Source organism: Arachis duranensis, chromosome 2 (assembly GCF_000817695.3).
Source record: "Arachis duranensis cultivar V14167 chromosome 2, aradu.V14167.gnm2.J7QH, whole genome shotgun sequence".
NCBI classification, from domain to species: domain Eukaryota; kingdom Viridiplantae; phylum Streptophyta; class Magnoliopsida; order Fabales; family Fabaceae; genus Arachis; species Arachis duranensis.
Genome location: NC_029773.3, coordinates 90,053,384 through 90,071,477, shown reverse-complemented (window position 1 = coordinate 90,071,477; position 18,094 = coordinate 90,053,384). Strand labels below are relative to the sequence as shown.

The window sequence follows — 18,094 nt, the reverse complement described above, 5'->3', positions numbered from 1 at the left end:
AAGCGGTGCTTATCTTCTTAAAAATAATTTAGTATTACTTTATCTTTTTTATATTATTGGAATAAAAGGGTACGCCTGAAAACGACTGAGCAAAATTATTTCGTCTTTAAAGGGAAATGTAAGGGTACATACCGGGCAGGTATTATCATTTCTGAGTTGTTATGAATTGTATGTGGACAATTATGTATTTTCATTTCATGTGATAAAATAATTGATATATAACTTTATCTAAAAGAGTTTATTTTATTATTACTGAAAAATATGTATATATGTTAAATATCATATAATAAGTAAAAGTGTTCTTTTTATGAGTATACAAATTATTAGTTTTTTTTGTTGTATAAAAAATTATTTTTGTAACACCCTATTATTTTGAACCTTAGGCTTAAGTCGTAAAATAAAGGTGGTGTGGTATTACAACCTCTAAAATAAAATGTGTATATATAATAGTAGAAAGATTATAATATACTAGGAACCTTGAAGAATAGAGGAAATAAAAATCGTGAAATAAAAGCGCAACAGCTCAAGAAACGAGTTACCTTGCTTACTAAGCCCAATGTATATAAACAAAATCATGTCTCTCCAAAAACCTCTAAGAGGATCAAAAAGAATAAGTTATGCGTAGAGAAAGCTAAGTACATATATATACATCACTATACAACAAGATAGTCCAGTAACCACTTCGCTTCAGAAGCCTAGACGCCTAACAAGACGCCTTTCGACCTGCATCTGAAAAACAACAACATAGTATGGAATGAGAACCAGAGATTCTCAGTATAGTAAAGGTGCCCGCATAGTTAATATAAAAGGTCTCGGGAGAGGCAGAGGCAATTCTAGAACTTCGACACTCAGAATCAAACTTAAAGAAAATAAACTAAACTAAAAATTAGGTAAGTTATCTAAGGTATTAAAGTTCTAAATCTAACTTTAACTTAACACTTCACTTTCTGATCCCTCCAATTCTCCGAAACTCCGGTGGAACAACCCCCCTCCCCTCACACCTCCGTCAAGAGGGATTTCTTAGAAAATATACACATACAATTCAAGCAAGGAAAATACAAACAGAGAAGCATTTATAACGAGTAGAACAAGTAGCAGATAAGCAGAATTAAACAGTTAAGCATACTAAAACAATGCACACTCAAACAAAGCAAACAAATGTATATGATGTATGCATGTCCTATGGCTGATGAGTCTCATCTATTGGTTATACAGCCAACCCGACATATCCTGGTAGTTAACCATTGGACAGTCCCTCTGTGTGCGCATCCCTAAACTCAATAATATAGTATTTCATGGAGTCAAACTCCAAGCTCAATAACATAGTATTCCATGAGTCAAACTCCAAACTCAAATATAATATTCAATATTCATATATATATATATATATGCCCATGGGGGAATTCGGGGAGTTAAAGTGCCCGGTCACATCTTGCGACAGAAAGTCAACAAATAGTCTCAAATACACAAGCCATATAATAATCTCTTTCCTTTTTAAAATAATACTTCAAATCAAAACTCCAATGTTTATAGAAATTTTGACAGTATCTCCTCTAAAACTCGAATTTTTGCCATACATCAAGGGTTCCAAACACCTCTCAATCATTCAAATCATTTCTAGTAACAAATTATTTCAAAATCAAACAAATACCAATATTAAATTTTTTCCAAAACCAACCAACTTTAACAGCAAATTATTAACAACAGCTAAACCACATATTTTATTCCATATACACAATCTATCAATTATACATTCAGTTCATTCCTATCTTAAGGTCTTCTAACCTAAGTTTTCACGTGACATTAAACGTTAACTACGAAAAACCAAAACCATACCTTCGTACGGAATCAAAATATTCAAAGCTCCGAAAAAACTTTTTGCCCAAGCTATCGAAGAAGAAAACGTCCAGAATTATCTGTGCCTTTTAAAATTTCCGTTGACCGAACTCAAGAGATAAAGGAGTTATATTACCGTCAACTTCCACCAATCAAAAGTAATACCAACGTGTAGAAGAAAATAATACAAATATTTTTATCGACTTAAATTTTTTATTAGAGTTACGAATCACAAAAAATTAAAATAAAAAATTCGAAGGAGTTTACGTTCTCTCTCGGTCACGCTCTTTTCTCTCGCTGTTTTCTTTCTTTTTTCCTCTTGTATACGCTAATCATATATATATGATTAATTAGTAAGCCACCTTCGCTTCTTTATTGTATATATGCCTTACGATATATAAATGCAACGTAATACATAATGATAGTAAATAATATATATGTAACTTAATGCATAATCGAAACCGCTTTTTATTTCCGTACTTTATGATTAATAATAATAATACTAGCAATAATAATGATAATAATAATATAATTATAGCAATAATATATATAAAGTTAAATGTATATGAGTTAGTAATATATTATTTTCCATACGAATGTAATTCGATTTTTGTTTATTGTTTTTATTTTTTTTAGCTAATTCTTTAAGGTTATTCTTAAATATGATTTCTTTTAATTATATTTATGTATCTATAATTTTTTTTAGAGGTCATAATACTTTACTACTTCTTCTTTACGATTTAAACGTAAGATTGGGTGTTATAATTTTTATTGAAAAAATAAAATTAATTAATAATAATTTCGATATAAATCTGTTTATAAAATCATCCAATTATGCATCTTGTCGTTAAAAAGTTTATTATTTATTATAATTATTTTAAACAGTATAAATTTAATATGATTATTAGTTGAAAATATATATGAAGAAAAGGTTTATATTACGCCAAAATTAGCTGTTGAAAAGAAAAAAAATGGAAGTTCTTTTTCTTATTTATACGTTGGTTACGTTGCACAAGAATCATGGCTGAATAATATAATGAATAAATCAATAATATATGAAGCTTTAATTATTGCTTAATAATATGCAAAAAGTAAAAGAAGATAAAGATAAAAATCATCACAAACAGTCTCATGCATCTTTATCCTGTATGTTTTATTGGGCACGCGGATTTTTGTTATATTATCGTGTCTCATTAAAGTGGAATCTTTAAGTAACAAAAATGAATTTAGATTTTTTAAATTTTAAATTTTATTTTAGAAAATAAAGTATAATTTTTTATTATTGATTTTATAGATAAGACTAAAAATAAATATAAAAGAAAAATAAATCAAAGAGAATTAAAATCCAACAAAAATAAATAAAACAATGACAAAATTGGTTTAAGTTCTTGGAACTAATTTATGAACAATTATTGCTCTTGATGATTGAATTGGCTAGTTGGCTGAATATATGGGAACATTATTAGGTAAACCAATGGGCAATGGCGAAAGCTTTTCTGTTGGCTCTTATTGCGCCAAAGGTATAGTGTATAACATATCCATAGCTTTTTTTTGAAGCTAATCTAAGGACACATATACATAATAGATGCATAAAAAAATTTATATACTTATTACTAAAAATATAAATAAATAATTAACTGTGACATGTTAAAAGCATATTAATTATTATTTATCTCTATCAGCATAAAAAATTATTATATACTTATTACTAAAAATATTATGTGCATGTAAAAAAAAATGGACAAATAAATTATATATTAATCACTCAACTAATTTAAATAGATTACGAGTAGTTGAATTAGTAATTGATTGTTTTTTGTATATAAGTAATATAGTTCATTTATTACTTAAGCATTGTTTAGTTTTTTAATTGATAAGCATCATTTGACTCATTAATTAATTAATTTTAGGGTCAATTTTTTAATATTTTGTACTGATCATTGCATAATTATTTATATATACAATAAAAATATAACAAAAAGAAAATATCCTATAAAAATAATGAACAAATTAAATTACATACAAATTTTTCTTGAAGTTTATCTTAATTATATATACTCAAACAAATTTTTGTTAACTAAAATAAATCCAGTTATATATATCTTTTACTTTTAGGGATAAGACAGACGAAACTTAATTAGAAAATAATACGGGTATTATTATTATTATTATTATTATTATTTAGTAAGTATAGATAGATATAAGCCTCGTATGGAATTTGAATGTCCTTTTACTGTCTCAATCGGATGGCTGATATAATGCTTTGATCAATGATCAAACTACCTTTTTTTTTTTTTCTAAAATAATACTAATAATTATCCGCAAGCAACTTCACTATTACTATATTAGAATCATGTTTTATTGTTTTTAGGAGGGTTACATCTATATAATTAGATCAAGAACTATATTAGACTTTTTCTAATTGAGAATTTAGATTGCATTAGTTTGACTTTTTCATCGTGATATTAGATATGGATAACTAATTAATAATTAAAAAATAATAACATATTAAATATGGATAACTAATTAATAATCAAATAGGGTATACCTAATAACTACCATTGAATTTCTGTTGATTTTGGTAACTAATAACAAGGTTCATAACTTTACCATACTATAAAACTTTTTTTTTTCTTCCTTTTTTGTTTTTGGTTTTGTTTTTTGTGAGGAGAGGGGTTTTATATAGCATATGTATGTAAAACCTCAGATTGAAACCTTGTTGAAAAACCTTAATTTTATGTTTTTCTTCCTTTTTTTTTTAAAAAAAATTATTATTATGTTAGATAGGGTTTGATTGTTTGTTAATAATCTCAAATATTATTGAAGCTTGTTAGAAAGTTTTTATTAATTAAGAGATGAAGTTCTGCAAAACCTACCAAAAGTACATGCAAGGGCAAGAGGAGAAGCTACCTGGACTTGAATTCAAAAATCACAAAAAGATTATGAAGAAATGTAGAAGTGGAGGTTGTTATTCTCCTATCATGATGAACCATAATAATAATAATAATAATGCCACCAAAAGTTGCCCTATTCAATGCCCAGGTGATAATGATCTTCATAATGTTTTTCTCTTCATTCAATTTACTTTTCTTTTTCATATTGTAAGGTTTATATATATATATTTTTTGTTAATTACTCCTTTGGTTTTTTAGCAAAGAGTTTGAAATTTCATAATATTTGTCCCTTTTTAATACCAAATAAAGTGAGATCAATGAATTTTTAAATTCCCTACAATACAATTTGTTTGAAACGAAGGGAAGGGAGCAAGTTCAGTTGTTAAGGAATCAATTGAAAATCAAAGGGTTTGGTTCATGTATGTAGAACCTTTAATTAATTATAGATTGAGTTTTTGTAATAACTATTAACAAGATGTAGAACATTTAATAAAGGTACATGTTCTAAACTTCTAGTTTTCAAGATAAACTTTATATTTTTATTTAAATTTTTGTTTAGGACAACTCTTTTATTCTATTAAAATTCAACGTTTGGTTGGTTCAAGTGGTTTGATGTTTGGTAATTTATTAGCCCTCAATTTCCTCATAAATAAAATCTTGACTTCAACATTGTCCAAAAAAGAAGAAAAAAAGCACGCACAAAAAACAAAAGAAAGAAAAGGAAATAGTGTCAAAACTCAAAAGAATTTTACTCATAGGGTGACATTTATTGATTCTTAGATGGAGATATATATATGATATGCAAGTCTTAGTTATATATATCTATGCAAGAATTATTTGTCATTTTCTGTCGTATTTTTTTAAAATATTTTTTTTCTTTATTTGTACCTACTTAGATAGCCATTTAAAGGAGAAAAAAAAGGTAATAAATAAGCCTCTAAAATTTACATTTCAAATCAATTAGTTTCTGAAAAAAATATTAATAAAATTCTCCATGATAACAGATGTGGATATATTACCTCTAGATTAATTCTTATTATCAATATAAAAGATGTTAATGTAAACGTAATTTATCTACGTATATTATTGTAAAAGACTTCATTAATATATTTTTTTGTCAAAAACTAATTTATACAAATTATAAATTTTTAAGAATTTATTTGTCAATTTATTTAAAAAAAATTTATTGAATAGCTACTTAAACTACTCCAATTACATTTGTATATGCTAACATAGCATAATGAATGAATAATTTTCAGTTTGTGATGGAACTTTCTTCCCTTCTCTGCTGAATGAAGTATCAGAAGTAGTAGGGTGCTTCAACAAGCGTGCACAACATTTGCTAGAGTTACACCTCTCTTCAAATTCTGGCTTCAAGAAGTACCTTCTTTGCTTGACAAGATCCAATCATAATACTATCATTCAACAAGGCAAAGATCTTGTCACTTATGCACTCATCAATGCTGTCGCTATCCGAAAAATACTAAAGAAATATGATAAGGTTAGTTTGTCTTTACATTTCCATTTCTATGATCATCATTTACATAACATTTTAATTAGCTTCTTATATATAGTTGAAATATACTAAACTACCAAAGGATTTCTAAATAATTAAAGCATGAAATTATTAGTGTTCCTTATATCATTTAATTATTTGGGTACTACTATATATGAGTGCAGATACATGATTCAAAGCAAGGGCAATTATTCAAGTCACAAGTGCAGGCTATGCACAAGGAAATTCTTCAGAGTCCATGGCTTATTGAGGTTATGGCCTTATACATCAACACTAACACTAAAGACCCTACATCTTCTTTGTTTGATGGATGCTGCCTCACTTTTAAGGATGGAAAACCATCACTCACTTGTGAAATCTTTAAACCCTACAAAGTTGATATTGACTTGACTTGTTCTATATGCTTGGTAAGATACTTCACTTGCCTATGAATTCATCATTTTTCGCAAATAATGCAACATATCTTATGTTAGTTGTATACCAAAATCAGCCACTAATGTAAAATATATTGAAATACAAAATACATATAAAAACAAGTTAAATTATGGTGACGGATTAATAGTTCATTTTTGGTATGCATACGGCACGTAGCATTTTTGATAATCCAATAATATTATTATATACTAGCTGTTATTAAAATTAACCATTAGTATAAAATACTATTGAAAGTGAATTAAATGATAAATGACATAAATATATAGTGGTTGATTTTAGTGTATAAATATCATTTTTTTGTATTGTATACTTCTTGCATTAAAAAATAATTGTCGCATTGGTAAAAGGTATATTGAAAAATTAATGTATGTGAGTATTAATTATATTCCATTATACAGGATACAGTGTTTGATCCTGTGGCGTTGACTTGTGGCCATGTTTTCTGTTACACATGTGCTTGCTCAGCTGCATCAGTAACCATTGTTGATGGACTTAAGGCAGCAGATCCTAAAGAAAAGTGTCCTCTATGCCGCGAGGTATTTTTTAGTTGATGAAATCTCACGTATAATTGTTTTCATGTGAAGTTAATAGTTAAAATTTTTTATATAATTTGACATATTTAATTATATTGCCATCTAATGATTCTCAATCGTTAATTTTATATGAAAACATCTGCATGTGAATTTTCACTTTTTAGTTTCTTGATCAGAAGTTTTGAATTTAAATTTTAGAAACGAAATATGTTCACGCCGGTAACTTTTGTGATTTTTTGTTTTGATGATTGTAGAAAGGAGTTCATGAAGGTGCTGTGCACTTGGAAGAACTAAATATTTTGTTAGGCCAAAGGTATGATACCATTTAAGTATTTGATAATTTGTAGTTTTTGAGATTGATAAGATGTAAAATTTGCATGTATCTTAACCTAATAATTTCAACATATATTTTTTTTCACAGATGCAAGGAATATTGGGAGGAAAGACTTAGAATGGAGAGGGTAGAAAGGGTTAGGCAGGCCAAGGAGCACTGGGAATCTGTCTGTAGGACAGTCATGGGAATCTAATCTGAATTTGATACTATTTGGATTGTGATTTATTTTGTTTTTATCTTCGTAAAAAGAAGATATTGTGAATTATTAAATAGTTTGACATGTTTAACTGAATATGTTCGACTAATCGATTCTAAGATTCACAATATTATCTTTACATAAAGATGTTTTTATGAGAGTAACCACTTTATTTTTAACGGGGCAAAGTGTACATACATATAAATTAAAGGAAATATACGACGAATTAGTTCCTATAAAAAAATTATTTTATGGATATATATGATAAATGACATTTTAAGAACAAAAAATTGTGTACCAAAACTTTCATAATTTTCCATTAGATAATTGATAATCAAAGTAATTCTCTAAATGCCTTTTTGGATTTAATTATGAGAGTGCCTCAACTAACACTCAAGAAGGCAATAATCAAGATTTAATGTTGTAATAAAAATGCTTAGCTAGAAAGATGTATTCAAAGCTTTCTAATGTTACATAATTAAACAAAATACAAAGGATCAATTCATTATTCATTACAACATTATTATTGTAGCACCAAAAATTAGGACCTATCATAGCTGCATTTGGCATACTATACTGGCACTACTTAGGCCAAATGCAATTGAATTAGAATACCAATTTACAAGCATTCTTCCTGCTTCAATTCTCTAAAATAATGCTTCACAAGGATGAATGAAGCAGAAAAATCTTAATTGATCTCATTCTTGCCCTTCCATTCACCTCTCTTTATATCTATATTGAAGAGATGCATTTAAAGGATTTGTTATAGTCCACTAGAACGGTTGGCATATTCTTGAACTAATGCTCCAAAGAGTGATGGCCTCTGAATCAAATTGGCGGGTGTGTCAAATTCTTTAGCAAGCCCTGTTAAGGTGGGAAAAAAAATGCACAAAACTCAGCTCACAAATTTCACTACATTGAGAAAAAAATGATAGAAATAGCAAGTGAATGTCATATTCATACATACCTGCATCTACAACTAGGACTCTATCACAGTCCATGACAGTTGGTATTCTATGTGCAATGCTGATTATGGTGCGCGCCGCGAAATCCTCTCTGATGATCTTCTGGATAACAGCATCTGTTTGAGAATCAACAGATGCTGTTGCTTCATCCATGAACAGAAGCCTGCTTTGCTTAAGCATCACCCTCCCTAAACAAAGCAACTGCCTCTGTCCAACACTCCAGTTATCTCCATTATCAACCACTATAATTTAGAAAAAAAAAAAAACACATTGCCAATGTTTGTTAAGAAGAAAATGGAATGGAAGTGATATTCAAGCAACATAAAGGAAAATAATGAATGACATTCTTGTGTTACCTAAAGATTCAAGCTTCTCAGGCTTAGAAGCCACTGCTTCTTTTAGTTGACAACGGTCCAAACTCTATAGCAAGAAAAAAAAATGTTATTAGACATTATTGGTGTAAAGCATAAACCTCTAATCTCATCCCTAACAAAAAAAACGAGGGACAAACTGATTCCTCGCCATTCAAAAAGAGTGACAAATTAGTCTTTTCGTACATGTACAGGACTAATATGTTCACTTCTTTTGAATGACGAGAGATAAACTTGTTCTGCAAAACACCAACTTGTTCAATGAGGGACAAATTTGTCACTTTCAAATTTTTAGTGAATATTTTAGCTCCCATGTTAATATTTAGTGAAGAGGTTAGACATTTTCTCTTTTCTAATCTTAAACTCTTAGAAATATGGTTTATGAATTATGATATTTGAATTTCAACACAAAATAATTCTATAGGCCCTACAAAGGTAGCATGGAAAAATGAATATCTACCTTCCAAATCTCTTCATCTGTGTATTGTCCAGTTGGATCAATGTTACTTCTGACTGTGCCTTCAAAAAGAACAGGCTCCTGAGGGATGATACCAAACCTTGATCTAAGATCATGAAGCCCTAATACTGATATGTCAATGCCATCAATGATTATTTTCCCTCCTGTAGGTTCCACCAGCCTAAAGAACACTTGAATCAAAGTTGATTTTCCACTCCCAGTTCTACCAACCACACCAATCTTTTCTCCTCCACTAATGCTTAAAGTTATGCCTTTAAGAACCAAAGGAGTGTTTGGTCTATATCTCACCTGTTTGTACAAAATTTCAAGTTATTAATCATAAGATTATTATTATCATCAATTGTTACATAGACAAATAGTCATTAATTTGTTTTCTAAGCAGCTATGAGTTAAATTTCTATGCTCTCTCATTGTAACACTCTTTTACACCGAGATCTAATTAGGTAAATTAACTATTTTGTCTGTATAGTCCTATGTATTTGCACAAATACAAATACAAGTATTGAATACGATACGTTTTTATGAAAGAATTAGTCACAAAGTTAAAAAGCTTTAAGGAATTAGGCTACAACAAATTTGACTTTCATACAAATATCACAAAACCAAACTTTACCCTCTTTATCAGAAAATGTAACATTAGTTGCATTACTCAATCCAATAACTAGAATGTAAACATATGATTTCATCAGAGGGTTCTAGATTACCTGCAAGTCTTTGATATCAACATTTCCTTGACCAGGCCAATTCGAAGGAGGCAACCGATCCTTAATGTTCCATGTTGCTTCTGAAGGAATGTTTGTGAACTGCTTTATCCTCTCAACAGATACCATTTTGTTCTCTATGAAACAGCTCATGTATATTGCCCAAAACAACACCGAGTTCAAGGACAATCCATATGAAAGAGACAAACCAACATTTTCTGCGCCAAGTGTAACAACCTTAGTCAGTTTATTAATTATCTCAAGAAATTTTTTCACTGAAACATAAGTATCTTAGTCAGTTTATTATTCAAGAAATTTTTTTACTGAAACATAAGTATTATAATTTTCAGGAGCTACTTGTATTTTGTATATATCACTTCTTGGTACATTCTTGAATGTGTATATATGTAATGTTTGCAAATTATCTGAGACACAAATACAAAGATAGTGGAACAAAAAAGGTGAGGAAGACAAAAGTGTGAAATTTGTATGCTTCAAACAAGGGGAGTGTCCCCATTTCTTGTGCTTTGTGCAACAAAGTGGAACCCTTTTACTGTTTCTTACTAATTTTTTCACTTGGTAATTTTTATTTATGTGGAGGACATTATTTTAAACCAAGGGAAAGGAATATTACCAAACCTTGTCCCATTCCCAACTAAACCAAATCCACTTAAAAATAATTATTGACTATTGCTAATTTCCTTCCCACTTCTTTGTACCAATACAACTAAAAGGACAGCAAGATAGAAACATAGAATGTATCAAGTTTGCATATGCTTATTGTGAGATTTGTGGAATCATGAGAAGGTGAAAATTGTACAAGTACTTTTAAAAAGTATAGTCAGTTTAATTTACCTGGCTTTATGACACTGCTTGGTAACATGATCATGAACATAGCAGATATGCAAAAAACTAAGCTTCCAAGCAACTCTAACCGGAAGCCTAACCATGCATTGGAGCTAAAGTTATGGAAATCCATTCTCAGATTAGCATTCACCCTGTTAACATTTTCGTCACAAAACTCTTTCTGTTTTTCGAATGCTCGAATCGTCATGACCCCAGATATGCTTTCAGAGAAATGATGAATCACTGGTGCCTTTGTAATCGAATCAAGGCGAGTTAATTCGCGAGATGTAGATAGGAAATAACCCTGAAAGATCCAGCAAGAAGAAAGAAACACAAGAATTCTTAGTGTTAGATGAAGCTCTAACCATTTAAGTGAAACAGAACAAAAAAATACTGCTAAAATTGTTCCATCCATTACAAGCACTAAGTGCTAGCATCTTAAAGAATTGTTGAATCTTAAAAGGGTGACACACTGACACTGATCAAATAAGGCCAATGGTTTACATGAGATATATTTAGTTGTGAACAAATAAAATTCTAAAGGTGCAATGGATTTTGTGTGTCAAGAAAGTGAGTAAGCACAATCATTCATCTTTTCCAGCTGCTTTGGTTTTGGACATTGCATTGTCAAAATAAGAAACAAAATGCAATTGGTTCTGAGTCATGCTCATGCTTTAAATATCTCAAATATAAATATATCAGAATTATACCAGAAACACATTTGGTAAAATAATCATATTTATATTCGTACCCGATACCAGATGTTCAGCCAAAGAAGAGGGAGTAGCAAGAAGACTGTTGGCCAAGAATTTTGACATGTGATGATAAAGATGCTGATCACTGTAATGTACATTGCCACAACAAATTGGAGGAACAAGGGGATAAAGATATCAACATTGGTCTGATCAGTGGATGCCTGTACAAGGTTAAAAAATAAATAAATAAAACTCATTAGAAGTATGCACTGGAAACATGACAGAAATGTAGAAATGTATATCAGTATAGAACATTTATTTGGTTTAACGTTTAACATAGTATATTTGAGCCTTCAGATTCTTACTCTACTAAGAATTCTTCCGGATGGAGTAGTGTCGAAGAAAGACATGGGAGCATGCAAGATGCTATGAAGAATTTGTGAGAAGAAAATCTGTGCTGTCCTTAGCCCCAAGATTGTGACAGAGTAGGACCTTAGCACTATCAGAACAATTGAAACTGCTACAATAATTCCATAAACAGAGATGAAATTAGAGGCATCAAAGAATTCAGCACGCTCAGCCGAGGTTTCATAAGCCAGCCAATAATCACTTGCCATCATAGATGCTTGCCACACCACAGAGAGAAAAATTACTCCAATAATTCCCCACCAACCAAAAGCCTCAGTGCAGTAGAGTTTATAGATATGTAAGCTCACTTTCCCAGTTTCCCTCTCCTCTTCTTTGATGAGTTTAGAACCTTCCTTCTTAGAATTTGGTGCATCATGAGAATTGCTTTCACCATTGGCCTCTCTGTGATTGGAAACACCCTTTGGAGATTTCAATGGTTTGTTCGAACTTTCGCCAGGATTGGCAGCGCCTTGTTCGACTAGCTCCATGGAGGTCTCATGTGCAGCTACCAAAGCGCCAAAATCTAGTCCAGAATCAAGTAGATCATTGTACTTTCCTGATTGGACTATGGTACCATCCCTCATCACCTTTTATTCAAAGCAAATATGTGTATTAGAATCACTAAGTTACATAAAATACTGAATGAGCAGTACTCCCTCCGGTTCAAAATTACAGTCACTTTCGAAATTTAGTACATTCATGACATAAATTGTATCAAAATATGTTGAATTTTTAGTGTGCCAAATTTCTAAAGATACTTACCATTATAAGATCTACATTGTGTAAGAAGTCCACTTGATGAGTTACAAGAATTATGGTCTTGCCTTTTAGAACTCCTCTCACACATTCCTGCATAAAAGGGAAACCAAAACACTCCATTATGAATTGATCTTAACACATTTAAATTTGTAACTAAACAAACTGATTCTTTCTCTTTTCTTTCTGAAAAATCAGTTCTTAACAAAATAATTCACAAAATTAGCTGTCTCCAGTGAATAATTTATGATAAGAACAACTACCTTAAATATTTCAGAGCCAGTATGTGCATCAACAGCACTGAAGACATCATCAAGAAGATAAATATCAGAGTCTTGATACACGGCCCTGGCGAGTTGTATGCGCTGCTTCTGGCCACCACTCAGGTTGATGCCACGCTCTCCGATTTCTGTTTGATCCCCATGGTCCATCATTTCCAAGTCTTTCTCCAAGCAACAAACCTTGATGACTTCATTGTACTTCTGTCTGTCCATTGGTAAACCAAAGAGAATGTTTTCTTCAATGGTACCATTTTGAATCCAAGCTGTTTGTGCAACATATGCAACACTTCCACAAACTTTAACCTGTTTCCAAAATATACAGTCAGAAATGAACATCATGGAACAAAACCTTTTTTGGTATAGTTCTCAACTTCTCATTGCTGAACCAAAGACTTAGATATATACCTTTCCAGAAACTCTGTGCATCTCACCAAGAATTGATGCAAGGAGAGAAGATTTTCCAGACCCTACAGTCCCAACAATAGCTGTGAGTTCTCCCTTGTTGATCTCCAAATTGATGTTCTTCAAGTCTTGTTCTTTGGCATCATCATCCCAGCTAAATGTTCCATCTCTAACCACCACAGCAATGTTTCCGCTGCACCCTTCGTCTCTTTCGACCGAATCTTCTGCCAATTCCCTACTAGACATGTACCTATCCAACCTTCCAAGTGACACCATTGCCTGTGAAAGTGAAATCATGGATTGTGGAAAGGTCCTTAGAGGCTCCTGCAGGATCTTAAACACAGTTGTAGTGGTGAAAACCGTGCCTGCATCGAGTGGAACTCCAAGAAGAATAGCTGTGCCAAATGTGAGTGTTGATATAACTAAAGGAGTGCTCCACAACACAATGATGTTGCCACAAATTGAGTATAAGAACTTTGAAAGCCACCCGAACTCCGAGCCACGGAATTTCAAGATCCTATCATTGAAATGTTCTTCCCAGGCCTGGAACTTGATCACACGCATGTAATTAAGCATCTCATTGACAGCCTTCATACGCGAATCACGATTCATCATGGCCTTAAACTGGTATTGCTTGTTGTTTCTAGTGGTTATCACAATGAAAATCAGAACAAGAAGAAGTCCAAGCAGGGCAGTGACCACTGAAGCACCTAAACAGTTGTAGAGCAAGAACAAGCCTATGCCAACTTGGAATGGCATCATCCACACGGCGTGCAGCTGAAGCATCATATCAGAGAGTTGCTGAGTGTCGACAGCCATGTAATTCACAATTGGACCAACACCATGGTCTTGCCTTGCTGAGCAAGTTAGCCTCAGTCCCTTTTTGTAAAGAGAAGTGATGAGGGTGCATCTTATAAGCATTCCAAGCTTCTGAGAGTTGAAATTGAAATGGTGAGTGGTTAAAACTTCCACGAATTTCGAACAGAGGAGAATCAAAACAAGGTAGTAGCCTTCATATATAGAGCTTCCTTTCCCGGATGTGTAATCAACAAAGCTTTGTATGAGAACTGGCCCTACAAACATGACACATAGTCTCACAACAGCAAGGAAAGCAGTGAATAGTATCTCTTTCCAGAAACAACGGAGCAATGCAGTCCGAACTGGATGCTTCGATCTCTCATGCGATTTAGGCCATTTCGATTCGAATATTACTGACATCCTCTCAGCTCTATGCTGAGGAGAAAGTGATGGAATTTCATCAATCTTAAGTGGTGACTTATACCCTTTATTCAATAAAGGGTTGATCCAAATCCAAAAGGCCTTGGATACAATAGAAGCCGAAGCGAAACCAGTGACATTCGATATGGTCTCAGATACTTTGGTTTCATCATTAATAGGAACTTGTGAGTCTTCACTGGACTTAATCCCAGTTGACCCTTTGATCCCAACACAGAGAAGAAAAAGTGATATAGGGAGGGAAATGAAAGAAACTATGTCATCCACCATGAAAGTGTCAACATCTAAAGTGGAGAAACGTATAACCCCGGAAGCTGTAAACAAAGAAACAACAATGAAACTTGCAATCCAATAGATTCTAAGTGACACAGGATGATTAACAGCTTCAAATCTCTTCTCATGGATGATCAAGATTGCAAGCACAATTTGTGTTATTGCCTGAACCAACCAAAACACTCCATCAAGTACCTTCCATGGAGCCTGAATTATAGAACTGCTGAACACCAAGATGGAAGCAACAATGAAAAGTGCAGCCAAAACAGATGTGGCAATGAGAGTTAGCTTGAACCATAAGGTTGTTATTTTGGTGAAACTCCTGTTGTTTCTGATAAGGGGCTTGTTGAGCTCATTGTTATGGTGGTTATTGTGGCCGTTGGAAGTGATGCTGCTGCTGTTGTTGTTGTTGCCATTTGAAAAGAACCTTTGGTAAAGCTTTATTATGGCAAACACAGAGAAGGTGAACAAGAGAAGAACATCAACAGCAGAAAACAAAGCTCTCTGAGGACATGGTGAAAGGAACACAAATCTTAACCATTGAGGTGGACTTGAGAGTGATGATGATGCTGAAGAACATGAAAGTGAAGTGATCCAAGCAGAGGACATGTTTTTTTCTATATTTTTTTCCTTTTGCAGCTCTATTGCAATGAAATTGAGTTTGTTAATTGTTAATATATAACTCAAAACTTCACAAACCTCCCTCTTCTTTTTCTTCTCTGCAAAAAATCATCAAACAGTTGATGAACATGGTTACAAAAAAAAATAAACAAAAATTACTGAATTGCTACAAATGGATACTTTTTGAGATGAATATGAAAGAAAAGACAACATTACAAGGAACCAAAAGCAGAAAATGATCAAAACAAGTGCTTTTATTCACTGTTTTCTTTTGTCTGACATGCTAGCATGCATAAACAAGTTTACCTTTTGAATACTAAAACTAGAGAGTTTCTATTACATGATCACAACCCAGAAAAGCTAAAGCTCCAAAGATTGAAGCCAGAACAAGAAAAACAAGGTGGTCCTGAGCAACAAGATAACCGTGCTCTTGACACAACTTGAGTGTGTCTGTTTCCCTTGTTTTCCTCTGTCAGAAGCGTTACTTGTTTAAAACACTTTTAAAGTTTAAACTTTCTTTGTGTTTAAAATAATGTTGAATTTTAAAATAATTAAAAGGAAAAGTATTTTGGTTTGGTTTGATTTGATGTTTTCTTTCACAAAGAACAAGGCGGCAAAGTCTACCACAAATTCTTTCTATATCTTGTAGGAAGAATTTCGATGCCTATGAAATATTGATATTTCAATAGTTTTATTTGTTGATTTTAATTATAAAAAATATATAATATATATAAATTAAAATTAACAGTTAAAATTATTGAAATATTAATATTTTAAAAATATTTAAAAAAATTATTTTTTATTTATTTAAAATATGAAAATATTAAATAAACTTTTTTACAAAATCATAAAATATAATTTTATTTTGGCAAAAAAAATGTTCTAAAGTAATAAAATTTGTAAAGTACTAAAATAAAATTTAATTATTGTAAATTTATTATTTTTATCATATATAAATCTTATAATTTTGATTTAAAAGTGATTAATTTTTTTATTTTACCATTTTTTATTTTGAAAGAGAATGATTCTATTTTGGCATTGAAATATTCTCAAACCAAATTGGTTAAGTGTTAAATGCTAAATATGCATCTTAAAATGGTAAAGATCTACAAACTATAATTTGACTTATTTAATCATTAATATTAAGAATAAGAATTAAAGAGATTGATAAATAAAAATTCACACAGAAAGTAAATATTTAAGAGGCCTCCTAAAAATTTATTAAATTTGAATTATAAGATTAGACCATATTTTGTGCTTAGATTTTGATTATATAAAAACTAACATGATCGAGATATAAATTATTGGAGATTTATTCTGAAGGANNNTAACTGTGGGTTGGCGGGCTGGCGGGCTAAGCCCACCAAAGCTCCTCTCTTTTTTTTTTTTACTATTAACTACTAAGTAATATATATAATTTCACAACTATATTAATAAATTTATAATTTCTAATGGCATAAAAAATTATATTTTTTATATTCACAAACATTAAAGTCTTTGTAATTATAAATATCTAATAAATATAATTATAAACCAAATTTTCATTCAAAATATAAGTATAAATATTCTCTCCAAAGCAAAATAAACATAATCCAAAACATAATTATAAATATTGTCTCAAAAATAACATAAACATAATTCAAAACACTCAATTTTTATCTTCATACTCTTGTAAGTTAGGTTGGGAGAAGTTAGCTTTTAGGAAAAAAATTGCAAAAATAACCCCTCACTAAAAAAAACTTAGCCCGGCGGGGAAGCCCGCCCCGCCCCGCCAAAGCCCGCCAAAACCCGCGGTTTAAGCGGCGCCCCGCCAAAGCCCGCCAAAACCCGCGGTTTAAGCGGTGTGGGTTAGGCGGGCTTTTGCTATTTGGCGGTCCCGATTTTCCAGCCCAGCCCGCCTTTTTTGGCGGGTTACGCGGGCCAGCCCGGCGGGTTTAGGCCCGTTTGCCACCCCTAGTCTTGATGAACTAAAATTGTTGCTTAAACTTTTGTTTCAATAATATAAGTAAGGAACTTAATTTTATTGAATAATTTGTTATGTGTAATGAATTTTATTTAATCGTTAAATTTTAACATTTTACTAAATAAATTCGTTTAAGAAATTTTCATAAAATTTAAGATTAATTTGATGTATCATCATAATATTTTATTTTTAAGTATGTACTAATGTTCGAATTTTACAAAAATTTAATAAATTTAATTATCATGATAATATGACATGTAATATAATAATTATATTAATAAAATTCATTATACATAAGAAATTATTAAACAGTGTAAGTGAAAAATTTACACCCAATATAAATGAACTACTTCT

General features: G+C 31.2%; 2 protein-coding genes across 2 annotated transcripts; one reads left to right on the top strand and one right to left on the bottom strand.

Annotated features, from left to right (window-relative positions):
* Nucleotides 1–4,691: 4,691 nt before the first annotated feature.
* LOC107476119 (probable E3 ubiquitin-protein ligase BAH1-like 1) lies at nt 4,692–7,767 on the top strand. The gene is made up of 6 exons (XM_016095865.3): nt 4,692–4,878; nt 5,990–6,231; nt 6,411–6,653; nt 7,080–7,217; nt 7,469–7,527; nt 7,636–7,767. The coding sequence occupies exons 1-6, from the start codon at nt 4,692–4,694 to the stop codon at nt 7,739–7,741; spliced, it is 975 nt and encodes a 324-aa protein (XP_015951351.1). The 3' UTR covers nt 7,742–7,767.
* A 428-nt stretch (nt 7,768–8,195) lies between these two features.
* LOC107475935 (ABC transporter C family member 4) lies at nt 8,196–16,291 on the bottom strand. The gene is made up of 12 exons (XM_016095618.3): nt 16,084–16,291; nt 13,651–15,875; nt 13,228–13,548; nt 12,971–13,057; nt 12,166–12,795; nt 11,857–12,021; nt 11,115–11,409; nt 10,263–10,477; nt 9,541–9,846; nt 9,066–9,129; nt 8,712–8,951; nt 8,196–8,608 (listed from the first exon to the last, which is right to left on the bottom strand). Exons 2-12 carry the CDS (start codon nt 15,763–15,765, stop codon nt 8,508–8,510), a joined length of 4,539 nt encoding a protein of 1,512 aa, XP_015951104.1. The 5' UTR covers nt 15,766–15,875; nt 16,084–16,291; the 3' UTR covers nt 8,196–8,507.
* Between the last annotated feature and the right edge of the window lie 1,803 nt (nt 16,292–18,094).